The following is a 12,455-nucleotide window of genomic DNA, read 5'->3' as shown; positions in this document are numbered from 1 at the left end:
GTTTCTTGCAACAGTCTGCAGTCTCTCTTCAAATTTGCTCCTCTAAATTCTACCGACTGTTGGGTGGTCAATAATATAATCCCATTAACGTAGGTATCCATTTCTTATTACTCAGTTCCACCCACTGGAGATCTCATCTACTGAGGTTCAGTCTGTCCTGTTTGAGTACTGCCATGATATCTTGCCTGACTAGTAATGCCATCCTTCCTCCTTTAATCCCTCCTGCTATATCATGTCTAAAACCACGGAACCCAGGAATATTTAGCTGCCAGTCCTGAACCTCCTGCAACCATGTCTCACTATTGGCCACAATTTCATAACTCCACATGCTGATCCCTGCCCTCGGCTCATCCGCTTTTCCTACAATGCTCCTTGCATTGAAATATATGCAACTCAGAACATTAATTTCACCATGCTCAACCTTTGATGCCTGATTTTTGTATGTAGGTTTAACAACATCTTTCCCCTCAACCTGTCCACTATCGGCTCTGGCACTCTGTTTCCAGACAGAATATAAGGTGTTGCTCTACCACCCTGAAGGACCGACATGTTAGAATGGAAATGGTAATCAAAATTAAAATGTGTGGCCAACGGGACGTTCTGCTTTTGGTAGATGGAGCAGAGGTGCTCAACAAAGCATCCCCACAATTTATGAAGGGTCTCACCAATGTAGAGGAGACCACATCGGGAGCACTGGACACAATAGATGACCCCAGCAGGTTCTCAGGTGAAGTGTGGCTTCACCTGGAGGGACTGTTTGGGGCCCTGAGTGGAGATGATGGAGGAGGTGAATGGGCAGGTGTAGCACTTCTTCCACTTGTAGGGGTAAAGATGAAAGGTCAAGTTCCCTAAGCAACACTGTCAAAACTGTAAGCTGAATTCATATTTTCTATCTGCTATGTTAGGATTTGAACAATATACTCTGGCCCTAATCCAATAACATAACTAAGCATGTGCCAGTTTGCCTTGCTGTGCCAGTCATGGTTAGCCAACTCAGCACAGACTTGGCACTGCACTAAAGATTTTGTGTTCTGCAGGTTATTGCTTTATGCAAGATGAGTGCACTTACACAATGAACTGAAGGGCACTATCCAACCATGTAACACCCCTTTGCTCACACGACCATGTCTGGAATTCACAGGACAGTTTAGTAGCAATCAGCCGTGAAATAGCTCTTGCCCAAGTGCTTTTTAATGAAAGGACAGAGTTGCTGTGTTGCCTAATAAAGCCGGAGTCTGAATGGGAATCACCAGAAAGTCACCTTTTGAAAGGTTTACATAGAATGAAGAATAGACATGTTACACCAACAATATGATTTTAAAAATACAATCTATAGATGTTTAAGGACATCTAATTCATGGCTGTGTTTCTGTAGTAGAAAAATCCATTAAATGGTTACTCTAAAGATAATAAAGTTAAATTATTGGCAATGAGTTTATAGAAGCCTCTTCAGGCATTATTTGAATTGTATCTTTTCATAGAAGCTTCCTCTTTCTGGAACTTGAATGGGTACAGTTTACAGTTGGAAGAACTTGGTGTCCAAGAAAAGGCTTTGTTTATGTGAGCATTTTGTTCCATGCTTTATTATTTTACACACGATTGTTTCTTTTCAATTATTGGATTACTTATTGTACTCTTTATGCAGAGCTGTATACATCAAAACAAATCTGCTGAGCATGTCAGTGAGGTTCCTACAACCTTATGTTTGTTAATCATTCTTTGCATCCAGGGCAGGGGGAGCTAGTTAACATTGGGAAGACGTTAAAGGGTACATCACAGAGACATTAGTTCCTGGAGTAATTAGCTGGAGTGCCATTTTAGTTGTAGCTAACTGCATGCTTGGAGGAAACAAAGTGTTTTACACTAGAGATGCTCAAAACACAGGGCTCTCCAGATCAGAAGTTAGCATATTACGAAATGCTGGGATATAAACGGCAAAGAGGGAAACTGGAAGAACGTTGGGTGCAGAAATCTCGTGTAATGGAACTTTGGTCTTTCTGCTTGGCTGTCAGTTAGGCATAACCAATTGCAAAATCTGTCCTGATGTGAAACAACTCCAGAAATCAGAGAGCTGCATTTCAAAGGTGAATGAAGGAGGCTTGTATGCGATTATAACTTACCAAGGGGAAGGGATGAGTTAACCATTTAGTGTCTTTTTTTTATATACTGCATAACTGCAGTGAACTTCAGCTACAAAGCGCAATTTAAAGGGTAGCATTTCAGTTATAGCAATAAACAATCTGCTGGAGAAACTCGGCGGGTCAAACAGTATCTGTGGAGATGGAAGACTGTTTTAGGTTAAAACCATATAGAGTGCAGAGGGGAGTATAAAGAGAAGAGGGGGAGTGGAGAGCCATGGCCAGAAATAGGACTGTGGTGGTGGTAGTCGAGCCACACAAATGAGGGGGAGGGTGGAGTTGGGGACTGAGGCGGGTAAATGATAGATGGAGGCAGACAATAACAAAGGAATAAGGAGCCAAGTAGAGTGAGGGATGAAGAAGGTGGAGACATCTGCTGGAGTCCTTTCTCAAATCTTGATCCTAATACGCAGTTTTGACCCAAAATTCCTTCCTCCGCACCCCCACCCATAGACGCTGCTTCACCTACATCAGTTTATTTGTTGCTCCAGATTCTAGTGCCTGCATTCACTGGAGTCAGCCTCTCATTTATCCTTGGTTTCCTATTGAAACAATTGTGTGCTCACATTGATATTCAGCGTCATAGCTCCTTTACTGGGTAAGTTGCGTAAGCATGCAAATGTAGATAATCTACAATGAATGCATTGTCACTGATATGGACAACATGCCTCTCCTGCGCTCATGACCTGCATACACCATCTCCTAAACACACTGCAGAATTGAAAATTCATTGTTGATTGTGAAAAACACAGGGACCTCTGCTTAGGACATGATTTTGCACAAAATGTATGGGTGTGTCACAGCCACAGATTGCCAAATAACTGTTTACTCTGCTCAAGGAGAACAAAAATACATTGGAAGGTTTTGCTATTCCAAACTGCATGGTTCAGTCAGGCTGAAGAGTGAGCAGTTATACAATCTGTCTGGATAGACCTCTCCACCTATTTGGTTTGTGCATACCGTCTATCTCACCCACCATTAATTTCAGTCTAGGGCATAGATTTAAAAAAAAGTCTTTCACAGTTCATTTTCCTGACTTCTGATTAACTGAAGATACTATACTCTGATACTGTAAAGACTTTATGTTTATAGTTTTATAAATGTTGCATGGTTTGTTTTGTGAGTGGCCAGACTTTGACTGAAACTTCTTTGGGTTTAGAAAGGTCAGTACTGATGAGATTCTTTAAGGTTTATGACTCTGCATTATACCATTCACCTCATGTACTATTCAGCTTTGTTTATTCATATTCCCTTTGCTATCATTTACTGAGAATTAGATTTTTGTTTGCCCTGCCAATCAATATTTATGACAATAGAACATGTATAATCCAGATCATATCAGCTCTAGATTGCAAATTTCACTACTGAAAGAAGAGATTACTGAAGACCTCCCAGTTTAGCAGTAGGGATCTGACTCAGTAGATGCATTTTACCACAAAACGCAATGGCAGAGGAGCAGACCAGCAGGCCTTTCAAGCCTGGTCTACCATTTAATATGACTTTGGGTAATCTATGCTGAATGCAACTCCTCTTCTGTGCCACTTCTATTCCTTGATCCATCAAATATATATCCACATCCACTTTAAATTATTTTGATGATCCAGTTTCCACCACTGTCAGTCCTAGGAAGTGCATGCCATTTATATTAATGACTCATTGACGACAGATAACAAACATACTCCACACACTATACAAGTACTATTAGGTCCTTATCATCAGGGACCCTTGCCACCCAGGTCATGCTCTCTTCTCACTGCTGCCATCAGGAAGGAGGTAGAGGAGCCTCAGGACTCACACCACCAGGTTCAGGAATATTTATTAACCCTCCAGCTTCAGGCTCTTCAACCAGAGAGGATAATTTCACTCAACTACACATGCCCCATGATTGAAATGTTCCCACCATCAGCGGACTCACTTCTCGATATTTTATTGCTTATTTATTTCTTTTTGTGTTTGCACAATTTGTTCTCTTTTGAACACTGGTTGGACACCCAACCTTTGGTTGATCCTATTATGGTTATTATTCTATTAGGATTTATTGACTATGCAAGAAAATGAATTCTCAAGATTGTATATGGTGATAAATATGTACTTTGATAATAGATTTACTTTGAGCTTTGAAATTTAAGCCCTATCTCCACCTCAGGCAGCACCTTCCTACCATGGCTGCGAATTCATCTACCTCCAATCTGTTCAGTTGTCCAATACCACCTCTCCACAAATACCGATTTACTCCAACAACAAACTTTCTCCATCTCCAAATCGGCCCCCATGCCCTACAATCCCAACCTGTAAGTACTAATTCTTCCACCAATACACCCCATTGCTTCATCAGAGCCTTTAATCTTTCCTCCAAGGGTCCTTGGCCCCCTTATCTTCACACACGTTCCCCACCAACTGTTAACCTGAACCCTCTATTTATGAATTGGTTTCTATCCCTACCCTTCCAAAATCAGTCACAATCACTATCCTCTCCAGTACTACCACCTGGGACCATAACTGGTCCAAATCCCATACAGGGGCATAACTAGCTTACTTTATGAATTCTACACTGGTGCAATGAACAAAGAAAGACCTTTCAATAGGCAACGAACCTAATATTAAAGGCTCAAAGGAACAAAAGAAATTCACAGTGGAGAGATTAAGAGAAAAGCTAGTTGGAGAAAAGTGATTGTCTGATGTGAAGAAATGTGAAGGAATTGTACCGCTGGGAGTTTGAAGAATGAGTGGCAACTTGCTGAAATAGACAAGATCCTGAGGTGTTGTGCAGAGGATACTTCTGTTGTGTCTGTGCACAACTACATATCAACAACATAAAAGCACATTCATGGGAGACTGGTTTAACTGGTTAATTTGAATTGTAGCGTGAGAGAGACAAAGCAATGCACAGAAACAGATCAGTATGCATGTGTAGACAGCAATCCATACATAGTGCTAAGGGGGGGGGGGGTCATTAAAAGAAATAGATCCATAAATTACACTTCCTCCCCCTTTAATACAACACAAAACTGTATAGGTACAAAACAGTCAACTTCCCTTTCAAAAACCATATTCCAAATAAACATGCTTTCGCAATAACAGTCCATAACCAGCTTCACAGTTCTAAAGATTCAGTCTTCTGGGTGGTTCTCAGTTTCTTTCAGGATAGTGCCTCTGGACCTGTGGGGTGACATCAGGTTTGGTAGGTGTCTTGTCTAAGAGAAAGTTCTCAGTTTCTGGTGTCACATTGCTGTCAGTGACAGCATCACTGAGAGGCAAGTCCAGCGACTACGGTGTGTCTGTCTTGTTGGATGCAGTTGCCTCGGGTGTGTTCTTCAATTGAGCATCCATTATCTGGTCCACATGACGTCTCCTTGTCTGATCATCTGCATTCCCTGTGTGCATCAGTGGTCTAGTTATTTTAGATATCCTACCGGGTGTCCACTTTTCTCCTCGGTAACCACACACTAGGACTTCCTGCCCAATCTCGAAGCTCCTTGCTGCTTCACTTGGCAACTGGCTAAACCATTTATTCTGCACTTCTCTCTGTACATCTGGTTTCAGGAGGTCTATGCAAGATCCTAGATTCCTGTTGCAGGTGTTTGATCTGTCTTTGCATTAACAGAGTTCTCATACTCAAAGAGGAAGCTGTCCACCTTCTAGAGAAATGACCCCCTTGACAATCGCTACAATGGATTTCTTGAAGATTTGGTTAAACCCATTTGTTGCTGGGTGGTGAGGAGCTGACTTGAAATGTCTGATGCCGTGTTTTTCTCATCAACAGTTGGAATTCTTCTGACATGTGCATTGTCACTCACAATTTGTTCTGGAAACCATTTCTGTGATTTATATAAGCCCTGTTTGTCAATGACATGTCCGTAATGAGATTTCATTCTCGAAAAAAACTTTCATTTCTCTCTTGTTGCATACAGACCATACTCACTCAGCCTGGTAAGCACTTTACCAAGGTTCAGGAGGTGTTCTTCATCATTTCGCCGGTCACGATGATGTCCTCAAGGCCAAGTTACTGGAGCTGATGTGATGTTAAAGACGAGACGATAATACTGTCCCTTGTTCTTTTAGTGTTGATTGAGAGAAACTTCCTCCTTGACTCCTCAATCTCCATTTGCAGATAGGCTTGTGATAAGTCAATCTTTGAAAACCTCTGTCAAAGATGCAAAAATATCTTCTATTTGTGGCAGGGGATACTCCACATTACACAGCACCGGGTTGATGCTCACCTTGAAATCCCCACATATGCGAACGGCTCTGGCCTTCCCTTTCCTGATAATCAGGATAATAGGCATGGCCCAATCACTCCACTCAACCTTGGAGAAAATTCCAGACGATTCCAAGCTCTGCAGTTCAGCATCCACTTCAGAAGGTAATATGTAAGGCACGGGACGTGCTTTACGGCATTTTGGTGTTGCTGCCTCATTCAGTTCAGTTCTGGCCTTCATGGCTTTGAGTTTACCAATCCCTTTCTCAAATAGCTTCTCATTAGCATTAAGCAGCTGTGACAATCTCTGGTTAGTGCTACCATTTGGACTGCCATTGTTTGTTGATGACACACTGAGTACCAATCTAGATGAATGATTGAGAAAAATCCATGTCTGAAAAGTGCTGGCCCATCACTTTACAATACATAAAGCTCTAACTGCTTTATCTGAGTAGGTCTTTAGCATCACTGAGGTCTTCTCTAATGGAATCTTAGAAAGCAGTCTGTTGTTGTCAGCCTCTGGAATTATGGACAAAGCTGACATTTTCAGTTTTACATCTGACACATCTATTGTGATCCCGATGATTTTGTGATCTGCTTCAATTATACTATGCAGTTCTAGGCATGACAGTTCACCTTTGTCAGACTCTAGTTTGTCTGATGCTGTTTTACATTTGGTAGCTTTATGCATTTGCTTAGTTTTGTGTTTGAGACTTTTCACTCGGTTGTGCTTTTCATCTGCCTTGCACAATCTCTCTATGTGACCTTGTTTGTGACACTTTCTGCAGACCTTTGAACCAACAGTTATTTGCATCATGGGAGAATCTGCCACATCAATAACATCTTTTGGCTTTTTGCACCATTCAGGGACTTTTTGTGCATTTCACATTCTAACCTCCTTTGCTGTAGTTCTGCTACATCTTTTGCTGCAGTCTAATGATACTGCAATGGTCTATGCATATTCTAAGGTTAGGTCTCTTTCTGCCAGTAGCCTCTTTTAAGTGCTTTGAGTATGCATACCACATACAAGCCTGCCTCTTAATGCATCAGAAAGCCCATCTCGAAAGTCATAGTACTGGGAAATTCCAAGCAATTCTGCAATGTATTCAGAATGGCTTTCATTTTAACAGATTCCTTTTGTAAAATCTCAATATCTCAGCTAATATCAGCACTTTAGATCTCAAGTGATTTTGTAAAATTGTAACAATTCCATTGAACATCTTCCTTACCAGCTTTTCAAGGGGTTACTGAGTTGCGTAAGAGACTGTATGTCCTAGGACACATTAAACAAAGAAGTGTAGGGGGTTTCTTTTGCTCCTCCACATTGTTTGTGTTATAATGCATTCATTAGTGCTATCAAATTCTTCAACTTTCCGGACTGAAGCCATCATCATGTTACTTCCACTTTAAATTCGGCAAGTCTTTCAATGTTACCCACGTATTCCTTTGTTCGTGTCCGTGACAGCAGTGAGGGATAATTTCATGGACGGAGCTGAATCTCATAATGCAAATTTTCATTTGATTCAAGGTTGGACCACGTCAAAGTAGGTCGACAAACAGAGTTGTTAGAAGAGCAATACTTAACGTTGAGTGAAAAGACTTTGTTGCTTTTTTAAGTAATTAATTAATATAAAATGTGAAATTATGCTCCTAGTAAGTCAAATGCAGAGTATGCCTATCAACTTGGCAGTAATTATTGAAGCGATGGGATTCATTTAAAGCAAAACCTCCCTATGACTTTAATGCGGGATCACAAATGGTATGAGTGAAGGAAGAAAAATTGCAGAAACATCCAGATGAAAGGACACAAATTCTACTCCTTTCTCTTCGAGAACTCATGAAGGGTCTCAGCCCAGAACATCAACTACACTGGACAAGAAAAATTTTGCTTTCTAAATACCTTTGGGAGCATCTTATAGATTTTGGGCTTCTGATCATGAAAATCACTGAGATTTCCCTATCAGACACCGTTTTTTGAAATTATCTATATGTTACTTCAATTCATAATTCGAGCCAAGATTGCATTTTGCTGGTCCACAAATCAAACAGGTCATCAATGACAGACAAATCAAAGAACTTCTAGTGGGACCAGAGAAGAACACATGAAAGCCATTCAAGGATGTCACTGAAAATTTTTTTGACAGCTACTGAGCATCAAACTATGTGCATCTGGCTGACATGCTTCAAACATACAAAACCATGAAGTGCAACATGTCACTATAGATTTATTTTCTGCTTTCCCATTTAGACTTCTTTCCTGCAAACCTAGGCATTGTCAGTGATGAGCATGGTGAGAGGTTTCACCAGGACATTGCAGTCATGGAGAAACGGTATCAGGGCAACTGGAATCCATCAATGCTGGCCGATTATTGTTGGACACTTAAGCGAGAAGCTTCAGACACTGAGTACAAATGAAAATCATTAAAAAAACATTTTTAGCTTATTTGAACTATTGAAAATTATCGGCACTGTTATGCAATTAAACACGTTATGATCAATAAAAGTTAATTTTCTTGTTTCATCAAATTCCTACGATATACAGGAGTCTGAAATTATATTTGTGTCCAGTTTCAAGCTGTCTATCATAAACAAAACAAGGAGGAAGTAAAATTTCTGAAAAAAATTGTCCGGTGCTATTTATGATGAATTCCTACAAGGTTTTCTGCGTGTTCCTCAAGATTTCCAGAATCTGCTGAATTTATTGTGTTTATGAAAGGATGCAAATGTTATTTACAGCATTTCTTTGTCAGGGCTCTTGCTCAATTGTTATAGTGAGGAATGAGAGAACTTCCATGAAAATGTTGTGGTTTAGGCCTCCTCTGCAAATCACACAGGTAGTGTCAGTTAGCAAGCTCTCAATAAGCAAACACAAGGCTTGATGGTAACTGGAGGAGTGCCAGGGGCACTAAACTCCAGCATCATGTATGAAGCAGAGGATTATCTTCAGCAGTTAAAAATTTTCCTTTTCCAAACAAGTTCATAGAAAGCTTATTCCCACATTTACCATTCAATGGACAACATCAAGTGTGAAAAATCTGCATGCACTATCTCAGCTCTAGTTTATGAACCAATACTTCAAAATTATAATTAGAAGAGTTTGAGTAAAATGAGTGAAGCATTGATTCAAAATGTTCAAAGACTATGGTCTGGATCATTGATAACCCCCTTCACATGCTCCTTGGGAGAGTGAGAAAATGCAAGGAGGAAAACAATAGCAGAAATGAAGATGACCTAGTTGCAGGTTTCTGGGCGAGAGTCGCAGAAGCATCATATCTTATCAGGAACAGCAGGCTTTGTAGCAAATTCAATAATATCTTTGTTTGCTTCACTTCTGACATTGTCTTCTCATGACTAACTCCAAGACATTGTGTCTCTCAATCAAAGTCCAATTTACTGAAATCTCACCAAATGCACATACCACTCCTCACGGGATTTGGCATGCATCAGACTAATTGTCAAATTAAATTTCTATTAGAGTTGGTTACTTCACACAGTGACATATTTGCTGGGCTTTTCCTCCAGACCAAAACCTTCCAGCCATATAACTTCCTTTCACATAATTGCATTGTTTCAAGAAAATGACATCCCATATGACAAAATGGGTAGAACCTGATCAGTTAATTCATCAAATCTTCCCAAATGGCTGGCAGACTACTCAAAGGAGTCAATTCATTCATTTCAGTTGTTCTTTACTGAAGTCACTCTGTTGATTAATTAAACAGCTGTTTCAAGAGAAAGACATTCCGTTGTGTTAACTAGGAATTGGGTAATGAATACCAGACTAAAAATGTTCTCATCTCTTAAATTAATAAGAATTTAAGAAAAAAACAGTTTGGCAAATTCTTTAAAGTCTTGCCATAGATTTCTTACCCAGGTTGAGAAAAACTTCTTGGAATGTGGTACATGAAGACATTGGCTTGTGTGCTATTAGACAACTGAGTAGCCATCTTTATCACAGGGCAGATGATGAAAGAGTCCCTGAGAAGAAACAACATAAAGATTAGATCCCAAGCCTTAGAACTGTATAGGAATATAAACACATTTTGTCATGGCAATAAAAAAAACTAATTACACAGAGAATACAGAGAAACAAAAGGGGAAGAGATTAAGAGAAAAGTTAAAATTAAATCATGAACAAACATTAAAAAATTTTGTTTTACAGGCACGTAAATAAAATGAATGAAATAAAAGAGGGGAAATTAGGGCACTTAGAGTAGAGGGTTTTAAACAATAGGGAAGGTTACTAATATGGAATAATTACTTTGATCAGTGAGAGTCTGTAGGCTAACATGACATCAGATGAGATCAGAAATAATAAAAACACATTTTAAAAAGTGACTTTGTATAGAATAATAGAAGGCAGTGGTAATTAATCTATGTCCAGACAGATTATATCTATACTTTTAAAGAATGTATCTGACAGAGGTACATAATTAGTAATTCTAAGATGAAAGTGTATGATCAGTGAATGCCTGATAACTAACAGTATATCCATACTTAAGAAAAAAGAGAAATGTCTATGAAAAACAACTAAAAACTAAGACATAATAAAAAGAATAATCAACAAGAATTTCTCAAGGAAAAGTCTTGCCTGACCAATTGCAAGAAATTCTGAAAAATGTAGAGATGAAAATGTGGCCATAGGGTTCAACAGTATGGAGATAGGCACAAATCATCAAGGCATCGACCCAAGCTAGTTCCATTTGCCTGTATTTGGCCCATATCCTTCCAAACTTTTCCTATCCATGTTCCTGCCCAGTTGTCCTTTTAACATTATATCTGTTCCTACCTCTACCAATTCCTTTGGCAGATTGCTCCAGAAACTCACCACCCCTGTGAGATCAACTTGTCCCTCAGGTTTCCTTTAAATCTTTCCCCTCTCATCTGAAATCAATACCCTCTAGTTTTGGACTCTGTACCCTGGGAAAAAGACAGCATCTATCAATCCAATCAAGGTTTGTCACAATTCTAGAAACCTTCAGCCTCCTTCGCTCCAAAGAAAAAAAGTCTTAGTCTATCTTGACTCTCCTTATAATTCAAGCCCTCCTGATGCATGAAGTTCATCTGGATTCTCTATATGGGCTTTGACAAGATTTAATATACAATAAGACTTTAAGTCATCCATTTGTAAACACTGACGTCATTGTGGAAGATTCCTGTTTACAAAATAACTATGACCTTTCATTCACTGTGGAGCTAAGACTACCAACATAGCATCATCTGGCTCCACATTAAATCCATGGGTTACTTGCTCCCCTTCTGTGCTGTCCCAAAGCTTGGTCAATGTCTAAACCTCCTAATCTTTCTGCCCTTATATGACTGCAAACTGTGTCAGGAGCTGCAAAAGTACTACATATATTGAATTGTAAACTTTACCGGAGGCAAGTTTGGCTGGGAAAGTTATTTTTAACAGTATCAGCAAGTAAGCAAAACATTATTTATAATCCTGGAAAACAGGTCCTTCATTGACTTTAAACATAAATTGTCTTTTACATAAAATACACAGGACTGATTACAGTCAAGGAGAGAGGGGTAAATGGCTCCTAGGTCACAGTATAATTGCCACTAATCTCTACAATTAAACCTATTTTGCTTTTCAGTGACAAATAAGAGAAATATTCGTATTTATTCTACTATATTTGCTTTCTGTAATCTTCCAGCACAAATCTGGCACAAACAGCAGTACAATAATGAACTAATTCTTTGATATTTTTCTTTGAGAGAGGAATGTTGGTCCAGCCATTTGTAAAATTAATTGGTTTCCTCTGTTCTACAGACTTCTTACATTCACCTGGACACAATTAATTGTAAACAAAAAAAGAATCGTTGCTTCACCAATAATCAACAATGCTGTCAGTCTGGAGCGTCAACCTAGATTGAGGTAAATACCAAAACCCAGCAAGGTAATCTCCACAAACTGACCTAACATGACAGAATGTTGAGTCATGGATGAGAAGTTTATTTCAGCAATTTATCCTGGATGATCTATGATGGGAAGCCTTCAATAGTTATTAGATTTCTACTTTGAAACTCAATGACATGGGATGAAATTACATTTGTATTCCTTGATAGCATATACAGCAGGTACTGAACCAGACAAACTTCTATTATCTGCAATG

General features: G+C 39.4%; 1 protein-coding gene across 1 annotated transcript in view; it reads right to left on the bottom strand.

The window, feature by feature from the left end:
- Positions 1-12,455, bottom strand: part of tg (thyroglobulin) — a 348,151-nt gene that overhangs the window by 29,683 nt on the left and 306,013 nt on the right. Inside the window, exon 43 of the mRNA XM_063057803.1 lies at positions 10,207-10,314. Coding sequence (XP_062913873.1) covers positions 10,207-10,314 — 108 coding nt within the window. The remainder of the gene's footprint in view (positions 1-10,206; positions 10,315-12,455) is intronic.

Source organism: Mobula hypostoma, chromosome 1 (assembly GCF_963921235.1).
Source record: "Mobula hypostoma chromosome 1, sMobHyp1.1, whole genome shotgun sequence".
Lineage (NCBI taxonomy): Eukaryota > Metazoa > Chordata > Chondrichthyes > Myliobatiformes > Myliobatidae > Mobula > Mobula hypostoma.
This window is presented reverse-complemented; position numbering and strand designations above follow the sequence as displayed.